Genomic DNA, 21240 nt, shown 5'->3' with positions numbered 1-21240 from the left:
GAGGTAAAGCCGAGGCTTCGGAACTGTCCACGTTGTTTGATGTATTTGAGATCACGACATGCAGTTCTCATACGCAGTCATGCTTGCTTGGATGTACTGGACGTTTCTTTGTGCAATGTGAAGGTCGCGTCTTCCGTTCGGCGATTTGGGGCTACGCGACGACTGTGGATGATGAACAATCATTGGCGCGCAAAGTGCTTTTCCAGGATGTTGTAGCTCGCGCACCCATGTAATTGGGTCCGCTAAACTATAGGGTTAGGGTTTATGCACTTACCTCTTACATTTGACAACTGCAAGAGACTTTCCCCATTTCACATCGGAAAGAACAAACCTGTAATCTTGCTCGTTGAGACTCTCCCGCATGGGCTGTGTTCGGCATGCTTTCTTGCTAGAAGCCTCTTTTTCAAGCACTTTAATGCAGCTCATGGTGCTTTTCGGTGCAAGTTGATCAAAAGATGGTCCCTCCGCCAGCAGTCAGTGACGCCTCTCGCCCAGTGCAGCCTGGCAAGAGGTCACGAATCAGTTGACATCGACATGGACCGTCCTCCAAAGACACCTGCGCCCTCTCGTTTCCTCCTCGGCAAGAAGCAATCCCAACTTAATGCATCTTCACAACGGTTGCAAAACCAAGAAACACCAGATCAAAACCAGGCACAACAAAATGCAGCAAGCAGGGCACCAAAGTTTCATTCGACTCCGCGGTTTCAAGCTGGAGCGTCATCCACGCCAAGGCCGTCCTACCGAACCTCTACGGGCTTATACTCTACGCCATCCGCCATAGCGAGCTCCATCAAAAGCCGGACCAATGTTCCAGAGAGACGAAATCGATCTATGCTGGAGTTCATCGATGACGATCTGCTGCCTGGCGATGGAGAAAGCTCACCCTTTGCCCGCTTTCCCGACTCGGTGACACGGCCAGGACAGGTGCCAGAGTACCCAGAGCCGATCGATTTCGACTCTTCGTTTGTCTCACAGTCGCCGATCAAGGTCAAGGAGGAAGACGAGGACGAGTTGGACCGGGAACGGTCTCACAAGCGCCGCCGTCTTTCACCGGTTATCGACCTTGATGTTGAGGAAGTGGATGCTAGTAGTCCACCATTTCCGGACGAGGGTGAGGGCGAAGGTGATGGAGTTGAGGAGCTCATTGATGATGCAGAGTCCGTGGTTGATGAGGGGTCGTCACCGCCGAGGGCATTGGACGATGACAATGATATCATCATTTCTAGTCCACTTGCTACCAGTGGCAGCGACCTCGAAAAGGAAGACGAAAGCGTTGCCGGCAGTCACTCAAGCGAACCTCTCTCTTCACTACCGCCTCGTGACCTCCGTTTACACGAGTACCCCAGTGAGTCTGAGGAGGACCTAGAGGGCGAAGACGATGACGGGGACGAGCAAGCGAATCAGGACAGGAACCCAGAATCAGAGCGATTCTACAAAAGTGATGAGGGCCACACTCCAAAAGCAAATCCGAAATCGGCCTCCGACGCGGAACCAGACACAGACGCAGAAGATCACGACCACGAACACAGAGGCCGAAAGTCAAGGTCAACATCCATGAAGCCCCAGGGCCCAAACCCCTTCCTCAGGGCACCTCGCTTCAAGCCCAAATCACCAGGTCCTCCAGACCCTCCGTCAGACGTTCCTGTCCACCATACGCTTCTTCCCGACATCTTCTCACCCCAGCGTCGCCGTGGCGCTCGATATGTCCCGGGCGGGTTAGCATCGGAACTGCGAGACTGGTTACTGGAGGTCAAGGGTGGCTCCGGTACTGAACCGACCCCCGTGGCCGCTACTGCCCACCTCGCCATTGAGACCATAAAGAAGTGCGGACCTGGGATCAGTATGACGCTTGTTACCGGTCGACCAATGATTGGTGGTCGTGATGGAACGAAAGTGCCCAGGAGTTATAGGGCTTTGTTAGCTGGTGATGGGAGGATGGAGGGGCTTAGTGGAAGTGGTGCTGGTGTTGAGAGCAAGCCAGAAGGAGAGGAGGAAGGTGCGGATGAGCCGGACAGAAAGCCGTTGGTATCCGGAGCGATGGTAGCGATTGCACCGCCTGCTTGGGATATTGACTTGGGTGAGGAAGAAGAAGATGATCAAGGTGACAAGGGCAAGTGGGCGGTTGCGTATCGGTGGGATGTGCTTTGAAGGAGACTCCTGAGACGCCGTCATCTGCTCCGCCTCACCGGAACGGGCCGATAGCATGTGACAGTTCGGTGACAGATCGTATGGTTGGGTCTATTGTTGCCGACTCTGACTTTGGCGTTTGGGGCAGTTGGAAAGAAGTTGTGTTTCTGGCCTTCTCTCGAAAGAACACATATCAACACAAGTGTAGGATGCTACCTGACCGACTCTTTGGCGGATCCAAATGTTTGGCCTTAGAGTATCTTCGACACTCCAGCATTCATGAACAGAAGGGCAGTTGTTCAAACTTCCATCGTTACTCATATGCAATCGAAGGTTGTGGAACCGAACCAAGTCGTCGAAAGAGATCTCATGTTGCAGTTCAATCTGAGGCAGAACCGGGGAAATATCCGGTACACAAAAGAAGGAGTTTCCCTTGACGCCGACATCGAATTCAGGCTGAAAGCGGCTTTGGTTTTTAGGCATGTAGGGAAGGCAGTTGTGTTTGATACGGCGTTCCGAACATTGGAACATTGGAACGTTGGATCCGAAGAAGGAGTGTGCCATTTGCCCGACAGTTTGACAGGCCAATGTGGTAGCACTGACCCCTGATACTTGAGTGGTTGCATCAATCTCAAGCCACTCATTTTTGCGTGGGGTGAGAAATGGGAGGCGATTCCCAACTTCCACTGCAGTGGCCTTCCATTTGTCTGCACTCAGCCCTCAAGGTCCCCGCGCCTGCCAGAACATTCCTACGTTTCGAAACACTCTCTTGACAACGAAAGCACGTTTAGATTAGCGAATGCGAAATGGCAAGTACACGTAGGATCCCGAGGTTCAAAGTCTTTTCATGTCCAGTTTTGGAAGGCAACACTCTTGAAAAGGACAACGAGGGAAAGTGTAAAGACTCAAGAGGGTGAATCCGATGCTGTCAATCGAGGAAGTGCATGACAAAAGAACGATTGCTATTGGAGGACTTTTACACGGGAAATTAGGACCAGAATGCGGAGTCACTTTGTTGCGCCTTCCCCAAAATCGGCCCCCTGTCTCTTTTCCCCAGGACTGCTCCTGCCCCGGATTCTACTGTGTAGCACGACGCCGGCGACGACTCCAGTGGGTCAACGGCCATCTCTTTACAGACTGAAGTGGAAGTCTTGGGTTCACAATTTCTGTCTGTCTTTTCTACTAGTATTTTCAGTCTAATTGGGAACTCACTCCTCCCATCATGTTCCACGACCAAAGAAATCATTCAAGCTCTCTTCACTCCTGGTCTCGTCGAAATCCGTGACAGCATCCATCCTTTGGAGAGTCCCGGAGTCAAGGGTGGTGGAACATCTCGCACGGCAACCAGCCGCCTCCTCCCATATCTCCAACTCGCACCAAGTACCTCACCGGCTTACTCCAACGTTTTCCCTCCAGTCAAGAGACAGAGAGGTACAAGGCAGCTGCTACAGCGTCTCGAAGTCTCTCCACTAGACAGCCTATCTCTCCAGTCGGTCCACCCAGTTCCCCCCAGTCCCACGCGCTTCCCACCCCGCCAACCCCTGTCTATCTGGCTAGCACGCGCTTCATCGGTAATCCGTCGACAATCTGTGGATGCTTATTGCATGGCCCTGGCTTGGTTTGACGGCTGATCCAACAAGTTCGGACTGTGGAAGGGGGGTCTTCTCAGACGGCAAAACCATCCAAGCACTCGGCGGAATATTTCGTTCTGACCTTGCTTGGCACTGCTACCGAGTTCGAGGCCAAGATCCCCGGGGCTGATGAGAGAAGTTGACAAGACCAGAGGCCACAACAGTCCGGAGCCTCACTGATACGCTTCATATACCTTCCCCGACTCACTGACTTTGCTCCTGACATCGTTCTTTTTTCCCGTCTTGACGGGTGCTACCTTGACGTACCTCAGCTGTACCACTCGCGGCTGTTTTGGCTTCCACCGCTTGCTTGTCCCTCGCCAAAGACACCACAACCGATACTTGGAACCTTCCATCAACTTTCATCCCATACATCAGAAACATCGATTTTGAACAGCAACTCCTGATCCGGATCTGTGCCAAGTCTTTTCATCACTTTCCATCTGGCGACTTCTCTCATCGTCCACTTTGCATCTCACTCGATAAGGCTTGAAAGGACATTCGAACCAGATGTCGAGGACATGAGTATCGACACAGCCTGACATTAACTTCCGATATAGCCGGTCTCTTTTTCGCCTCATCAACACAGGTATCAACGCGAATTCGGTCTTTTGATGACCAAAAGAGCTCTTGCCGTCAACAACAATTTTTTATGACGAAGGACCGCGTGGGAAACAGCAAATCCCTTTCAAACCAACCTTTGTGAAGGCCATGCGCACTAGGTTTCCTGAGTGGGATTCTGGGTTTAGGTGGTTGGGTGCGCTTAAACAAAAACCATAGGCTCAACGAACTCCTACGTGGACATCCCATCAGACGACTTCTTTGAGTCATTTCAACTGAGGCATCAAGATCATTTCGCAAGTTCGGTGTATTTCGACTCAAATCGACGAAATGGTCAGCATACAGCAGCTAGAGCCGGCACCGGCACACATATCGGCGCCAGTGCCAAGCACCATTACCGCTCATCGAGCAATCGACCTGGTCATGGGAAGGACAACTTCGCCGGCGGTTGGCGACCTCCCGCTTCTGAGGGGGCCTCGCAAGGGAGATACGAGAACAGCGGTGATCGTGTTTGGCCAGGGCCAGGAGAAAATTGTGGCTGTATTTGCCGAAGTCTTGGGGAAATCTTACCGAGTGAGGAATGGGTTCAGAGACGTCTCTTCAGATGATCGGGAAATTGTGGTGGGCATTCCCACAACACAGGCAAAAACCGACATTGCAGGTCGGGACAGAACCTCGATCGTCGCCATCAACGTCCATTGTACCAACATGGGCATGCCCCCAGACGCATATCTATCCGCTCAGTGTGACTACGAATTCCTCTACACGGAGGCACCCTTTTTCAGACGGGACCTGTCACGTTTCATTTCTCAAACACTTGGGCAGTTGAACCACCACGAAACCCTCATGGCCAAACCACGGACGTACTTCATTTCGACAACATTCCCCGACGTACATGCTGCCCTTCCGAATATTGATATCCTAACCGTGGGTGCGGATGCCGTTGAGATCAGGGTTGATCTTTTGAAAGAGCCACTGGGTGACGGAACCTATGCTCCGGTTCCCAGCCTGAGTTATGTCGGCGAACAGGTGATGTTGCTTCGTCAGAGGACGGAGCTGCCGATTATTTTCACCACCAGATGTACGGCCGAAAATGGGCGGTTTCCAATGGATAATCCTGATCTATACTACGAGTACCTTTACAGAGCAATCCAGTGGGGAGTGGAGTACATCGACGTCGAGATATGGCTCCCGGAGAGGATCAGGAGGAAGCTTTTTGAGCAGCGTGGCAGCAGTCGCATCATGTCCGCATTTCACGACTTCTCTGGGACTTTCAAGTGGCCATCAGCAAGGGCAGAAGCAACGTTCCGGGAATCAGCGCGGTTTGCGGATATCGTCAAAATGATCGCCATTATCAACGACCACAACGAAAACTTTGAACTGGAGTACTTCCGTTCTAAGATCAAGGCTGAATACCCCGATGCGCCGCCACTTTCTGCTGTCAACATGGGCGAAACAGGACAGTTTTCTCGGACCTTGAACCGGGTTTTCACACCCATCACCCATCCTCTATTACCGATAATCGCCGCTCCCGGTCAGTTGAGTGCCTCCGAGATCAATCAGGCTTTGTCCTTACTCGGACAACTGCCGAGAAAGAACATCTACGGAATCAACACCCCCTCTAGCCGCATATCGACCCCTCAGGCACCTTTCTATGGGAAGTGTTTCAACGAACTAGGTCTGCCCCATCACTTCTCTGTCGTTGAGAGACCCCTCAAAGGTTTTGCCTCTGTGGAAGCGTGGTGCAACCAGAAGAACTTTGGCGGTGCTTACCTCTATCCGGCTGTTCCTTTTCAGCATTTGATCTCAAACAGTGCCTTCTTTGCATCCATCAACAATGGCACGGGGCCGATTCTCAGCGATTCAGTAAAGCTTATTGGCATGGTAGACACAATCGTGGTTCAATCCAAGGCCTCCTTTTCTGCTTCCTCGGCACCGTCCTCAGCACCGTCCAGTCCAGGACGTCACCAAAACAGCGACTCACTAGGTTCCATTGCTTCGCCGCAATCGGGCCTGTCACCCACCACCGTTATGGTCTTCGAAAATGCCGCTTGGAAAGGGATATTGAGTACACTCACTCGCGACTTTGCTCCTTCGGCTTATTCTGGACGTGCCGCCGTGGTTCTCGCTTCAAACCCCGATGATGCTGCCAGTTCTCTCCTCGCTCTTAAAGCTCTGATGGTGAGCAAGATCTACACAGTCGGCTTCAAAGCGTCGCCAGCTGTTGCCAGGGATTTCAACCTGGAGCCCTTCAACAGTCTCGAGAGTATGCAAAAGGCCCGTACGAATGGTGCTAATAGCGCAAATCATGATGCCTCGCCTTTCGTCGTTGTCAGCGTGTTAGCCCCGGAGAAGAGTAATCTTGTCGGCATGCTGGTCCGCGTCTTTGGCTCTCGAGGCTCATCGACGTCTCGCAAGGTCTTTCTTGACCTTGCTGATGGATCGTTTCCTCGGAAAGGTGATCCCAGGCTGATTGCAGAGCAATGCGGTTTTGCTGCTTATGGTGCTGAGGACGTCATGGCTTTCACTACTGTGGAAACACTGCGTCTTCTTGTTGGCCAGAATGTCCCTTACAGCTTTGTGCGTCTGGCCAGCGGACGGCCAATGTTTTGATATCGGCACAAAGCATTCTGACCCACATCTCGAAACGCACTGAGTGCAGGAAACCCGTGATCTTCCGCTAGGTATTTTGCACATCCTCGGCGGCTACCTTGAGGAAGTTAGTTACACAAACAGTCCCCCATGTGTCCGTTACTGTCGGCTACCATGACTGACATGTTTTTTCCAGTTTCTGATGGTACAGTGTCGCCAACATCAACGCCGGCGTTGTGCATGTCTCGTTGAAGAGAAGCCAGACACATCAAATAATACCGGTCTCGGCGTCGAGAGCATACTGCATGGTGTTCGACACAGCGTCACTCCTTGGTGTGGAGGTCTTCCTCTCTGAAAGACCACACACTGGATTTAGCAACGATGGTTCGCTCTCCCAATGCAAGATCGGTGTCTTGTTTATCCTTACGCAAAGGAAAGCTGGTCGCTCTTGGATATTTTGTTTTGCTATCGCATTTCATCGTGGTACACCCTTGATCATATCCACTATCTTTCTCGTCCTTGTCTTGTTTCCTGATTGACAATAGTTCCAATATTTTGTATTCATACATGCCCGCTTGACGTTTAACCCATCACAAGAGGCCTTAGATACCTCTACAGTCCATTAGATTCACCCCCACTTTTGGTATCGGGAGGTTCGAAGGCGAGCGACACCACCGACACCTAGATGCCTCGGGAACGTCGGATAAGCTACATATGAGCTTGCAAGATCTTTCCCGGTGTTTATACCCATTGATAGCCATAGGCGGTCACGACGTAAGGCCTCCGGCTAGTGGCTGTAAGGCCTCCCACTAACTGGTTCCTTCGCTAGGATAATGCGAGGTGCAACGGCACTTAGAGAGGCATAAGAACTGAGTCAAAATCCTTCGAAACGCTTGAGTCAGAATATCAACCAACACTGCAGCACTGAATGAAGGTTTGTCTCTCTCTAAAACACATGGGCAACCACCACTAACGACATCTGTATTCAGACCGCGCACCCTGTCACTCACACGGAGAATATCGGATACCGCCTAAAAACATGACCACGTTTCACCCGTTTCCCCAGCTTCCGTGGGAACTCCGCGCTCAGATCTGGGAAATGGCTGTCGAGCCTCGCAACGTCTCTGTCGTCCTTCCACTTGGCTACAATGACTTCGAACCGTATGAGGACCATCCCAAATTCGAGCTGTGGGGCCCGAGGATATGGACATACACCCCAGCGCCAGCAGCACTACATACCTGTCAGGAGGCCCGGAATCACCTTCAACGACAGCGAATTTATGAGCAGGCCTTCAGAATCACACCTACCGTCCGTCTCAAAAGATTCCCTAACACGCTAAAATTTCGAGTTTGGCGTTATGGGAAAAAGTCGAGGCGCGGCGTGGTTGACGAGTTGGATGCCAACGCAGAAGCGGAGCGGGCGCGGCGTTATGTCTGGGTAAACTTCGACATGGATATAATTAACATCGGGGTCATAAAATTCTCGGCGTTCAAAAACTTCGACGGGGCAAAAATCCAGCGGCTCCAGACCAAGATTCGCAGCCGGAGATTCGAGTATCCCGAGTCCACGTATTTGGTGGACACATTTCCCAATCTGAGAGAGCTCTACATAGAGTGCTCCGTCGGCGATGTCGAAAACTGGGATGAACATTACGAGAAGCTTGACGAGCTTGTTGGGGCGGAAAACGTCTGGCTGTATCCGCATTGGCTGGGTCCCGGCATCTTCAGTTCGGTTATCACGCTTGCGAAGATGCGTGAAGAGCTACATGAGTTTTGGAGGCGTGAGGAGGAGGAGGAGCGTGAAAGGAGCGGGGATGGCTATCCTATGGGCTGTGACGGTCGATGCGGGATGCATCTGCCGTCACAACTATAGAAGACCACTTGAGCAACCGAATTGCCAGCTTCGGTTAAGTGTATCCTTTTGTTGGAAACACGGCCGATTGGTGTAGTGGTACGATCCCGGTCCGTGACATGGGCCAGCCTCTGATCGAGGTGGGTGTCCCTGATGGCGAGTAAATTGCTCGGTTTCTTTGTACTCGAGGTCGTTCACGATGTGACTTTGAGTTTGGGGGTTCTCAAGTAAGTCGAAAGACCGCAATTCCAACGCGAGACCACCACGCTTTTTTCTGACAAGATCTTTCAACTTGCCGCAGGCTCCAAATGTAGGAAGATTCTCATATTACAGTCAAAGGATGGAAGGTCGTTGGTAATTTCGATGTCGTGAAAGCGGGTGGTTGGCTATTGTGGGATGTTGGTGGCTGCCGCTCGGGTTGGTGATGGCGAGGGAAGTTGACAAATACAGTGTGAGTGCAGCCCGTCCCTACACAGAAAACGACCGTTATACTTACTTGCAGGCTTTCAGGTTGCTCTTATTTCTTGTCCATTAACAAAACCATCTCAGCGTCTTTCTTCGTGGGGCGCGCTCCGACTTTCTTCCCCAAAGACCATATTCTATTTTTATCCTCAGATCTGGCTTGACGCCTCTATGTTCAACCACTGATTACATTCTTTGGTATTCTATTACAGCCCAACAGCATCTCTCCTGGTCATTGATGACAGTCCTTGAAATCTTTATTGCATCGTTGTTGTTATCTCCACGAGCTCCGACGTTGGTCGACGTTCGTTCGTAACCCTAGCCACATGATCAGGCATATACCATTGATATGGCAGTTCAACTCAGTTGAGGTCGGTTAAGTGCGTGTAGTTCTTACACTTGTGAAAATACGATATACTAACCGGCGCGTAGCTGCAATATCCTCATCACAATATCATCTAACTATCATTCATCATGGCTTCACTGTTGGCTTTACGACTTATTCGGCGCTTGAATCTTCTACGGCTCGTTGGGATGGGATCCCTTTCACGAGCAAGTAGTCATCGCTTCCTCGTTGAAGTCCGAAAACTCCGTGATGTTGGTCTTCGACGGTCCTGACGAGGGAAAGGAAACGTATAAGAGCCGTCCGACCCCGACTGTTCGAGGTGGACGTTCATGAGGGCACACACAGCAACACTCTTCTATCATATTCCCCTACATTCAAGAATCGATATCTTGTCGACTACAGACATCTGGTAAGTCATCACCTGTCAGATACGAGCCGAAGCACATCAACTAATTTGAGCTAGCAATCATGGCATCAACTTCAATAACTCCAGTTTCGGAATTTGACAGAGCACAGGGCAGAACAGAGTTGCGCGGAAAGGGCATGTTTAATTTGGACTTCCCAAAAGACGTGTTCGATCCTGTGGTGGTTTCACCCACCTGCCGATCAATCTGTTACCCACAGAAGAGCATGTGGCTCTGGCCAAAGAAGTCCAAGGATGGCCCAACAGTCGTCGTTTTCCTTTTGCTTCCAGACCTGGACCTTACAAAAGTGCGCTGCGAGCTCCAACTCATCCCTATCCCTGATCCTATCGACGAAAACGATCCAATTTATAAAACACCGTTGAAGAACCCCGTCATCCCAGGATTGGTCAGACCACTGGAAAATCAGAAGCGCGTACCACACGGGTGGAAGAGATTAGTGGCTTGCTGGCCTGGCTTTGTCACGGGACAACTTGACCCCGTGCAGGACCTCAAAGTGAAGCTGGGCTGTGATCACTTCTTGAGGGCCTCTTTCGGTTACGGTGATAAAGGGCTGGCTTTCGCACAGAACGGCCCCACATTTAAGATTCATAATGAGGACAGGAGCACGGAGGTCAAACAGGACGGGACTGGCATGAGTGAGTCTTTCTAAATTGTCTTATTTTTTCTTCTTCCAATCCTGCATACCAGAGACAAGAAGAACCTGCCGCATTTTCGATGTTAGATTCTCAATTCCCTGTCTCAAGATAGCTTTCACACATTTCAACGAGCATTTCGCTAACATCGACACACAATGTTGCCCATAAGTCACCGATGTACGCGACCTAGGATGGTTCAACTTGGTCAATTTACACCGCATAGAGAGCCAAGCCATAAGAAAGAGAATTTGGTTGAACTACTTGAGTACTTTGCCGGGTATTGAAGCACCTGGGTGTTTCCACGACCTCCCTGTCCCAGCCAACTCACTCGCTGGTGGTTCCGAAGGTGTCGATATCAAACGTCCTCCCTACTTAGGAGCAGATGAATTTGATGATCCGCCTGAGGGACCTGCCGCTGACGCGACTATTGAGAAGTGGCTTGGAGTGTGTCATGCGATTGATGATGAAGATCGCCGGGACGTGGAAGATCCGAGAACGTCTCCTTCAGTGTACTACGGGAGCACGTATAACTCTAGTGATGGAAGCCCGCCATCTTTCGATCTGTTAGGGTCATGTATGCCATACCTCTCACTCACCTTGTTACTCTGGCCTTTACCTTCTCATTGCTAACCAAGGTGTAGTCTCTACCCGTGCCTCGCCCGATCAAGAATAACTCACTTGCGAGAAATTTACTTGCATGTTGAGACGGGAAGTTGGGGATATCTCCGTTTCGGGGTAGCTGAAGGATTTCATTACATTTTCTTAGGATGGTATTCTCTGGGGTTGGCTTACATTGTGCTCGATACCACACAGTCATTACTGCTTTGATATCGGATGGGTGGATGTGGAGGGTTTTGGGCAACAACACGAGAGATATATGAGGTGAGGGAAGGGATGTGAAGCCGAGGAGGATCTCATTTTCAGTCTGGATCAAGCTCCAAAAGCTGCCAACTTATGTAACGGCCATTACAATTTCGTGATGTATTGGGGTAGCAGGCAAGGGAGGGGAGGTGGGATTACAGACAGTCATTGCCAATTAACAGGAAGGAGGGAATAGAGTGTTCAGTCCTGCTGGCAGCGACAGATAGGTCACGGTGTTCTTCGTGTTCTCAACAGCCATTAACTATCTATACCCTTTACGACTGGAGTGTCCTCGTGATATTTTCCATCCCATACAACCTCCATCAACACTGGGCCTGGAGGACGGACGGCGCCTGTCGGGACCGACGGGTTTATCTCACTACCACCTGCCCGCACAAGCTCAGCCTCGAAGGAAGGAGACCTGTATTAGATGGAAGGAACGTTCTGGCCTGTAAGGAAAGCCATTGTTTCTCGAGGAAACTGTGGCAGTCAGGATGGGAAGGAAGCCTGGGGCGTGGTGAAATCAAGTCAGGAAGCCAGGCTGGAAACCAGAAGGGTGACGGATGGCCATGTACACACTCTTGACCTTACCCCCACCCCCCCAAATTCTTTGACTGGATTTGTTTCTTCTCCAGAATCAAACACTTCATCCAATTCTTACTTGTTTTAGGCATTTCCCCTTACAGCACCAGCCCCGGTAAATGACACACTACTGCAAACAAACCCATCGCGCCTTCCAGTCTGCACTGTATCTGTCAACTTCAACTCGTCGTTACTAGCTTGAGTGGTAGAGACCGACAGCCAAAAAAAAATAAAGTTACCCGCTTATGTGTGCTCGCAATCACCAACGACCATCCGTCCTTTGTTGTGCACTTGACCGTTGGTTCATCAGCTGACCTTCATCAAGTCAACATGATCCATAACTGTGCGTCAAGCCGCTCGTGAAAAGCGCGCTTAACGGTTGCCGCTCCGTCGAAGATATCGTCCATGTAGGAAGCCTTCTGATACAGCAACCTCCCTATGCGTCACGGTTAGCTCTACTAACTCTGATGGCGCCTATTGCCTTTATCTTCCGTCCAGCGAGGCGCTTGACGCCTCAGAAACCGGAATTGCCAAATGATGTCTACTCCAACGTTTCCCAACATGGGTTGGAGGCACTGGCGGTTAGGTCCTTTGACCTTTGTCAGGGTTGTGACATCCTGAGAGATACGGAGCGCTTAACAGTCGAAGCAAACAGGACCATCCATCTCATTGTGTTCCTTAGCCACGAACAGACATTGCTTGAGGACTGATATGCCGTTAGTGTTCAGGTATAAATCTAGGTTTATCCTAGGGAGCACTTCAACATGCACAACCTAGCTTCACACTCAGATAACACGTGAGAAGCCTTGATATCTTTTTATTCGCCAGTCAACACCCCAGTTACCACGATGGAAGAGACTCAAAACACTCCTTCAAATATTGCTGTTTCCTTGGACTTGCGCCCAGCATTCTACCCTGACTCCCTCAGAGAAACTGCCCAAAACGCCAAAGTCGTCCTCAACTTCCAGCGCAAAGTCAGACACACCAAGGACCAGCTCCGCGGCGCTTACTGCACTTTTTCTCTTCCACAAGGTACAAACTCTCCTTGGAATGAGTGGGAACCTCCCAGCATCAAGTTGATAAGACGCAAGTCAGACGAGATTTGGGAGCTCAAATGGGGGGAGCTCCGAGATTGGATATGCGAGTTGGTTCTTTGCGATACGATGACGGGGAAACCGATTGATGCGAGCCAAGAAGGGCGGGTTGAGGGGTTTATGCATTACCGTGAGCGTGAAAGTGGAAAAATAGGGAATGTGGTGATGCTGGGCATGGTGTGGAGGGAGTCGGATATGCATGCGTGTGTAGGGAAACATCCTGGGGTAAAAAGGGGGAGGACGTACCTACCGCGGTTTGAGGCGCTTTATTTTGGGCGGCGTGTTGAAGTGGAGGAAGGGAGGAGGCCCGGGTTTTTTGTGTACGGGGAACCGTTCGAGGTGGTGGGAAGTGATGAAAATGTTGCTGTGGGAGAAGGGAAATATGAGTTTCGAGGTAAGTTGCGATTTTTTTTTTGCTTTGCCTGTTGCTTCTAGCCTGCCTTTTCGGTTTGCTAACTTGCCGCTTACTCGCTTTGCTTCATAGACCTATACGAAAAGGATTGGTGGTGGCGTATCAACCGCGACGACGTTCGAAAGAACATAACCGCCCATCCCAATCATTCGATCAAGGATAAGGACAAGAAGCCATCAACTGCATCCGCTGACAGCGAACAGGCTCTTCGAAGAAAAATCAGGGCACGCTATCTCCGTGGTAGAAAGCCTTACTACGAGGACATCTTAGAGAATCTGAACGTCCGGGCCGCTGACGAAAGCTCAAGTCAGTCCTCATCCTCGTCGTCGGAATCTTCCTACGTTTCAGTGGTATCCGATGAGCCCGACTACATTGGCATGTTGGATTCGGGGATGCTGCCTGAACTTTTTGCTTCAGATGGCGATGATGAAGATTGTGATGGGACAGCCCTTCCTGTTGAACAGACCCGGACTCAAGAGGATAAACCATACGCCGTTGCCCTTGATACCACAGCTTCCTCCGAGTCTGATATTGAGCACGGAAGTCGCCTGGTTTTCTACGCCGAGTGGCGGTCGGACCATTTGACGGCGCTGAACAGTCATTATCGGAGCCACTGATGGATAGCATGAGTCCATAACATGTGCGCGGGAGAGGAGGAGTATCTCAGCAGGTCAGGGTGGAAGGTTAGAGCTAGATATCGTGCGGTAGTCACTACTTGGTAGTCAGTCACATATCGGAGAACGGCTTTTAGACAGAGATGACAAGGGAAGCATAGAGGTGATGAACAAACCCATAGTTAACAGAGCATCAAGACCTTGATCGGCGTAAAAAGATTGTAGCGTGAGCAGGACTGTCATTGTCGGGGCTCATATCCAATCTTCCATATTGAGAAATGTCTTGCCAGATACTCAACTTACCCACGATGGTTACAGGAAGAGTAAAGAAGACGAATATGCAGTCGGTGAAAAAAGGCAAATACAAAAAAAAAAAAAAGAAGCAAAAGTGAAGGAAAAAACATACAGCACCTGGGATTCGCTGGTCGTCACCGACCCAACTACTAGTCAGGCGATTAGTGGCTTATCTATGGGAGAGCGGACGGGATCCCGAGTTATCCACTATCTATGGCCGTATGTGCTCATTACGTTTGAAACTGAATGTTATAAAGCCTTGTTGAATTCACCAGTCGACCGATGGACGCTGGCTTGGTGATGAAGGGGTGAAGAAGGGGGAAAGAAGTTTGGTTTACCCCTGACAAAGAGGCTTCCAGTCCCTACTGAAATGAATGTACGCACGCACCTTAATAATGGTTGTTAGAGACTGGAGCTAGAAAGAGCGCCATAAAGGCCCTGCACAAACCAGAAAGTGTATATGTTATGTCAACTTAAACTGTAAAGACTCACTAAACCAAAGGGCTAGAAGCGTAGCGTCACTACGATATCCAGCGGGTAGCATTTTCGACCTTGCCTCTCAAAGTCCTGCAGTCTCTCCAGTAAATGGTGCGCAACAATACCGAGTTGGGGGGAACATGAATAGTACGGTAGTGCATCCGTGCCAACGGCGACCCATTCCCAAAGCGTCCCGATCCGACAATTCGGTCACTCATCCTCCGAGCCGCCGTTGGCGGTCTGTGCCTTGGACTTTCTCTGGTATAAGGCTCAGTTTCATTCAGAGATGGAGAAACCGGGCCTTTGTTGGTGCAAAGTGTTCTTGAGAAGCTGCCGACTAGGACCGCGGCGGTCAATGGATGACAGTTCCGACACAGAGTGTACGGTTGTTGGTTGTTACCAAGGTTTTGGTGACCGATGAGGGACTACTAAATTGCGGGAGCGGTTTGCAACGCTTTACCCGGGCTGTTACATCGGTGTTTGGCAGTCCCTTTATATATCTAGTGAAGTTAGAAAGCGGAACGTAAACTTGAAGTTTCCCCTGATATTGCAAACATAAGCAAGAGACGGAGACGGCTCGGCTCCGAGCTCCCATTGGTGATGCGCCAGTATTTGTCCGAGACATACTTGCGTCAAGCCCCGAGGGTGTCTCTCAGCTCAAATCCAACAGTCTACTGTCTCTGCAGCATGGTGTCGAAAGAAGGTTGGAGAAATGCATGGCTTTACACCATCTTGATGTGGTCCCTGCCAAGCCGCATTCACATCGATCTTCGTCTCTCGTCGCCCGTCGGTGACTGAAGTCTGGAAAGCTGTTCCATACTCCCTCTTGGCCTGGGGTGCAGTCATGGAGGGTTGCCCTGACACCTGTCTACAGACGGTGAGGATCTGGATCATCACTTCGGGATAGCTCCTCTGCATACGCATTGGGGACTGCTATTCGTGCGGCAATGAACGGATCCAGGGGAAGGTGTCGAGGTCGGGGATGCTTTCCGCTGGATCCCCAGTCTCGTGACGCATGCTCCGTCTACCGTTGGATTCTAGGGGTACATGGGGTCCGCACCGAGACGTGTTTCGTCCAAATTCAGTGACCAGAAGGAGCTGTCCCGGAGGGAAAGGTTAGGCGAGGTGCTATGGATGCATGCCGGACCTGATATTGGCAAGCCAAGAAGCACGAGAGAGCGGTTTCGGCATGTAGGCGGCTCAAGTGCTGTCGTAGTGCAGACAGCGTAGCATACCTGGGTAGCTTTAATCGGCGATATGGTATAAGTGAAGGGTGCTATGCGCAGGGCATGGGCAATAATGGCGGCGAACCTGTGGATCGTTATGAAGAGTTAAATTCCCGGATGGGTTGTGGGATAAGTGAACCTTGGTTAGGCCCGGTAGAGAGCTGCCATAATAAACTTGGAGCTCGAGAACATGAGTGTCGGTGGATGTCGTGTCAAATGGCCGGGGCAGTCATGAGATTCCCCCGTGCCTGGGCTTGATAAGATCTGAAGAAGACAGAGGACGCGTGGAATCAGGGATCAAAGACAAAGAAGCGAGACAAGAACCGTGAAAGTAAAAAGTTAGCGAGATCAGAGGGGTCGAGGAACGGATGGTGGAGTGGTCAACAAGGGATGAAGCCTGCAACGTCCCATTGACTGGGTCGGCCGTCTTGAATTGGACGGGTATGGCCTGGTCACTGACGAGTGAGTACCTTGCTGGCCAGCGTCATTTCAAACATGCGATAGATCCAGGTAAAATGGGAAGGAATCAGTAACGCTCTTCACCAATTCATGATTCGGGCCTTCCGTCTTTCAGTTGTCAATGTGAAGATTCTGTGAGATGTGAGTTGCGAGTTGCGAGTTGGAGGATGCAGTGGTTGTAGCGTACTGTGCCAAAAACTGTGTACTTCTGCAGTCAAGTTCTGAACGGGGTAAACGCACCCCCGGAGGTCTTTCCCCAGCACCAACTGCCCCGGTCTCCCCTTTTCCCCTCACTCCTCCCCCGCAAAGACCCCATGTGCCGACATGGCTCACACGAGAGAACATGGATGTCTTACAGGTTTTCTGTTTCTTCAGTTACAACATGTCTTCGAGACTTTGAGCCTTTGTCCGCCATTGCCTCTTTCCACTTCCCAATGGAAGTCGATACAACCCAAGTGATGTAATGGATGGTTTCTTACGACTTGCCTGACGACCGGCTGGTGTTGTCGTCTCTGCTCACAGACTGAGGCAATCGGTGATCTTCCCTTCAGAGTCCCTAGTTCGCCTCGAGATGCATCCAGCTCGCCGGCGCTAATCTACCGAATTCGATCCGTACCGGCACAGCTGCCCCAGTATCTTACCCAACATCACTTCCAGGAGTCCCAGCATCCCACACGGCATTACCTACCAGTGCCGCTGCTGCGGGGCTACTCCGGGCCATCGTCAAGGTGGTAGTGACCGTAATGTAAGGGTAGGGTTGTGCTCACCTCACCTCTATTCGACCACTTTTACTCTTCTTGGCCATGTCCCCTGTCTTGAAACCTCTCGCTATTCGTTCTCTACTCAACTCCATGAACTCGCTTGCGAATATTGTTCCGAGCTTACTTTTTCACCTTTGTCATGATCTTGAAGTTTACTTGATCATGGCTTGTTATCCTTCAACGCCGACATCTACAACCATCCGCGCCTCCATCCTCTCTATGCTTGGTGTATGATTAGTGAGACGCAGACTCGGGATATAGGAAATCGTTCACGTTGTCGCCTAAGGCCAAAGTCGCCCTCTCGCCAGGTCCAAACATTACATCACCTCCCTCATCCATTGGCCTCTTGCCGACTTGTACGAGACTCCAAGCCCAGAGGTGCTTTGACGACAATGCGACATCAGAGACGGCAATAACAGGACTTTGTGGCTTCCACTTCCACCTGAACCTTCATCGTCATCCACCAAGATCGTAATGAGCGTACAGGCCTATGACGCCGGGGCCGTCACCACTTTTCCCAGAGTTCATCCAGGAGCCATGTCTCCTCCTCGTCCCCAGGTTGGCATTGAGCGGTTGCCTACCCGCCGACTCAGCAATGAGCCACGTGAATCCATGAACTGCAAGTCATGTCGGAAACGCAAGGTATTTACGCCACCTCCACACGTGCTAAGAAACACAATCAAGCTAACCGGGCCGGGTTTCACAGATCAAATGCAACCGCCTTCGACCCGCCTGTGAAGCCTGTCAAATCTTCCAATGTCCATGCATCTACGGTGCGTTGTCATACCCAAAAACCTGCCCCACCTGCGGCTCCTCAAGGTCATCAGACCTAAAAGGCCGAGCAGAAAATGCTGACAGGTAATTTCATCATAGATGCCGTACCCAAGAAGAGGGGCCCAAAGACCGATGTCTTGGAGGCATTACTGAAGAGAGTGGATGGCTTGGAAGCAAGACTGAAGGAAAAGGGGGAGCCAGAAACGCCAACGGTCCAAGACACACCAAACATTGTAGCCGATTCTTCATCTTCCCCAACGTCAACCAGCACCAGTACGAACCAGAGGGAACAATTCTCAAAAGATGACCCGCTGGATACTCCCCGTCCGCACGATTCTAGAGAGCTTCAACAGCCTTTTAGTCAGTGAGTGTAGTGTAGAGCTCAGAGGGAGTGTCAATGGCTGCTAACAAACAGAACAAGGCCACAGAATGTCGAGCAGCAATCGATATCAATGCCAGAAGTCCAGCCGACCGTTTTGTTTGATACATACTTCACCCGCTTTCACGCCAAGCCTTTTCACGTACTTGACGAATCGACATTCCGCCAACGTCTTCAGCTACACCAAGTCCCCAACTACCTGTTGCATGCTGTTTGTGCTGTAGCCGCAAGGTATACACCTCATCCGAAGGGGTTCCGATTCGCGGTCAAGCTCAGCGAAGACTACGCTGCTCGCTCCAGGTCAGAGTTAGACACGGACGAACCGAGTGTGGATACTTTGCAGGCCTTGTTACTGCTGGTAACAGCCTTTACTGCCGCAGGGAAGGGGAAAAAGGCATATATGCTTCTGAGTATGCTTCCACATTGAGCACTTATGCCCTCCCCTAAAGCTAACTTGTACCAGCAAACGCTGTAGGGATGGTCATGGCTCTAGAGCTCCACCGTGAAATGGACATCAATGCCCGAGTTACTCCTATCGAACGAGAAACGCGAAGACGACTGTTTTGGAGCTGCTACCTACTCGACAGGTTCATGGTCTCCGGTTCAAAGAGGCCATCCCTGATTAGGGACAAGACGATTTTGTTGAGGCTACCAAGTTGGTCACCCAACCCAGCAGCACTGCCCGTGGAAGGGGATTTTTTTCAGAGTGGCTCGAATCTGCAATACTTCCATGGGAGTGGGAAGAGGTCGCAAGGAAGCAACGGACTGCTTATCGATATTACTCGAATCCTCGGTACTACGAACCAATATCTGGCGTCTGGAGGAGCCAAAGGCGATTCGCACTTTCCATGGCACTCGCTCTCCATTTTGTCAAAGATCCGGCAGGACCTCGATGTATGGGCTTCTGGGACAGAAGATGCCTTTTCCAGCCTTCATTCCTTGTTCGGTCACACAGACTCAACCGTGCTTGTTCTGAGCAAGCTCATTTACCATCTGGTTCATTGTCTGATATACAGACCTTTCCTTCCGATTGACCTTTCCGAACTGGCTGGATCAGGACAACATCAATCTTGGCAGATTGAAGCTACCAACATGTGTTTCCTACACGCCAACGCCATTGCCGAGCTCGTGGAACTAGGAAAACAGATGGCGTCTATCGAATGGCCTGCCTTTGTTGGCTACTGCATATGTACGGCTGGAACGGTACATGTACATGGCGCCCACTACAGCAGACATGGGATTACGGGGGAAATGAACGTATTCAGCTCTTCCCCCGAGTTTCTGTCGCGAGAAATGCAGCAGCTGAGCGAGTTGCGGTATTCATGGGCCAGTGTCCAGCATCAGCGCGAAACACTACAGAGTATATACGATGCTCACTTGGAGCTCGTAAAGAGTGTTGCCAACAACTCGATCCGATATTCGCCAGTGTTCCACCTGGAAGACTTCTTCGATCGATATGCCAACATCAGTGGTCCAGGAGGACAGTCGTTTAGTTTTGATGCGGCCAACCTGAGTCTGGCCGACGTAATAGTGGACTTTACGACCGACACATATCCCGGACACGATTTGTATGCGCCCCGTCTGGCCGGTAGTGGCGCTGGCGAGTCGGCGCTCAGCAGACCGAACCTCAAGAGAAAAAACACTGCGCCATCAGGAAGGAAACGGCCAGATATCAAGAGCCTATTGTCTATCAGCGGAAACGGCAACTACAGCACCGGCCTCCCCACACCTTCACACCCCCACACCGCAACATTCCCCATGTCCTCCTTAGGCGGCCTTCAACCATCACCCGGGATACCTCACACTCCATCATTAGCACCACAACATGACATCCAACATGAGCGAGCACGGTTCCACTCCATGCTGGGCTCCCTAACCGACACCAACGCCGGGCCTTCAAACAGAACCTCATCCACCAACTTCTCCTCCCTCACCCCCAACAACAATAACCATCCCCGCTCCCACTCCATAGCCCTAGGCCAAGGCATCTCCAACCTCTCCAACCTCTCCGGATCAAATCTCTCCAACTCCTCCTTCAGCCCCCAACTAAACTTCACCAACCTTCAACGCGCCTCCACCCCCACCCCCGGTCCCAGCACCAACCACCACTTCGACCCCATGTTCGGCGACCTACCCACCAACGCCTTCTCCAGCCCAGCACCATGGAATCCTGATGGTGAAGCCGATGATAACCCAGCACCTGGCGAGAACAACAAGCCAACGCCAAGTGACATGGGTAGCACAGGAACCGGGACCGAAGAAAAGGATCCCTTTCTCAGTCTGCTGGAGCAGTTGGCGGAGAATGAATCACTGTTGGGCGGAGGAGGGCCGGGGAGTGAGTTAGATGGGCTGGACTTCTTTCTTGGTAGCGCGGGGGCTGGGGGTGGTGGTGGGAGCGGGAGTGGAAGCGGTGGAGGAGGAGGGGGAGGTGGGTGAAGACACTGTCTGGGCAGTGGAAAGAGGGACTAGGGGAGAGAGGTGTACTTTTTATTTGAAGCGAATGATACCATGTGTTTTTGGGGCAGAAAATGGTGTGTCGGCGTATGTGCTTTTGAGTGATACAAAAGTTTGCGTTGGGGTGGGAGTGACACTGGCTTTTCTGTCGATGGGTGCCAGGTGTGTATCAGCTACAATACCATGTTTGTTTACTCCCCATCCTCCAGGAACGGAACTAAA

The 21240-nt window shown here is 51.2% G+C and overlaps 6 protein-coding genes across 6 annotated transcripts; all 6 read left to right on the top strand.

Annotated features, from left to right (window-relative positions):
* Window positions 1-288: 288 nt before the first annotated feature.
* B0H65DRAFT_139789 (uncharacterized protein) lies at window positions 289-2193 on the top strand. The gene has a single exon (XM_062820918.1). It carries the CDS (start codon window positions 535-537, stop codon window positions 2146-2148), a length of 1614 nt encoding a protein of 537 aa, XP_062685226.1. The 5' UTR covers window positions 289-534; the 3' UTR covers window positions 2149-2193.
* Window positions 2194-4494: 2301 nt separating this feature from the next.
* Window positions 4495-7109, top strand: B0H65DRAFT_139828 (type I 3-dehydroquinase-domain-containing protein). Its single transcript, XM_062820920.1, has 2 exons — window positions 4495-7038; window positions 7108-7109. The coding sequence occupies exon 1, from the start codon at window positions 4650-4652 to the stop codon at window positions 6930-6932; it is 2283 nt and encodes a 760-aa protein (XP_062685225.1). The 5' UTR covers window positions 4495-4649; the 3' UTR covers window positions 6933-7038; window positions 7108-7109.
* A 536-nt stretch (window positions 7110-7645) lies between these two features.
* Window positions 7646-8949, top strand: B0H65DRAFT_139819 (uncharacterized protein). Its single transcript, XM_062820919.1, has 3 exons — window positions 7646-7685; window positions 7741-7845; window positions 7901-8949. Exon 3 carries the CDS (start codon window positions 7951-7953, stop codon window positions 8782-8784), a length of 834 nt encoding a protein of 277 aa, XP_062685224.1. The 5' UTR covers window positions 7646-7685; window positions 7741-7845; window positions 7901-7950; the 3' UTR covers window positions 8785-8949.
* A 775-nt stretch (window positions 8950-9724) lies between these two features.
* Window positions 9725-11761, top strand: B0H65DRAFT_139890 (uncharacterized protein). The gene is made up of 4 exons (XM_062820921.1): window positions 9725-9980; window positions 10035-10631; window positions 10801-11205; window positions 11273-11761. Exons 2-4 carry the CDS (start codon window positions 10040-10042, stop codon window positions 11302-11304), a joined length of 1029 nt encoding a protein of 342 aa, XP_062685223.1. The 5' UTR covers window positions 9725-9980; window positions 10035-10039; the 3' UTR covers window positions 11305-11761.
* A 1161-nt stretch (window positions 11762-12922) lies between these two features.
* B0H65DRAFT_546919 (uncharacterized protein) lies at window positions 12923-14197 on the top strand (the record flags this gene model as incomplete). Its single annotated transcript, XM_062829475.1, has 2 exons — window positions 12923-13298; window positions 13653-14197. 2 exons carry the CDS (start codon window positions 12923-12925, stop codon window positions 14195-14197), a joined length of 921 nt encoding a protein of 306 aa, XP_062685222.1.
* Window positions 14198-17765: 3568 nt separating this feature from the next.
* On the top strand, window positions 17766-21101 carry B0H65DRAFT_139675 (fungal-specific transcription factor domain-containing protein). Its single transcript, XM_062820916.1, has 5 exons — window positions 17766-18053; window positions 18118-18184; window positions 18285-18549; window positions 18607-18974; window positions 19028-21101. Exons 1-5 carry the CDS (start codon window positions 17886-17888, stop codon window positions 20998-21000), a joined length of 2841 nt encoding a protein of 946 aa, XP_062685221.1. The 5' UTR covers window positions 17766-17885; the 3' UTR covers window positions 21001-21101.
* The last annotated feature ends 139 nt before the right edge of the window (window positions 21102-21240 follow it).

Source organism: Neurospora tetraspora (genome assembly GCF_033439725.1).
Source record: "Neurospora tetraspora strain CBS 560.94 chromosome Unknown B0H65scaffold_2, whole genome shotgun sequence".
Taxonomy (NCBI): domain Eukaryota; kingdom Fungi; phylum Ascomycota; class Sordariomycetes; order Sordariales; family Sordariaceae; genus Neurospora; species Neurospora tetraspora.
This window is presented reverse-complemented; position numbering and strand designations above follow the sequence as displayed.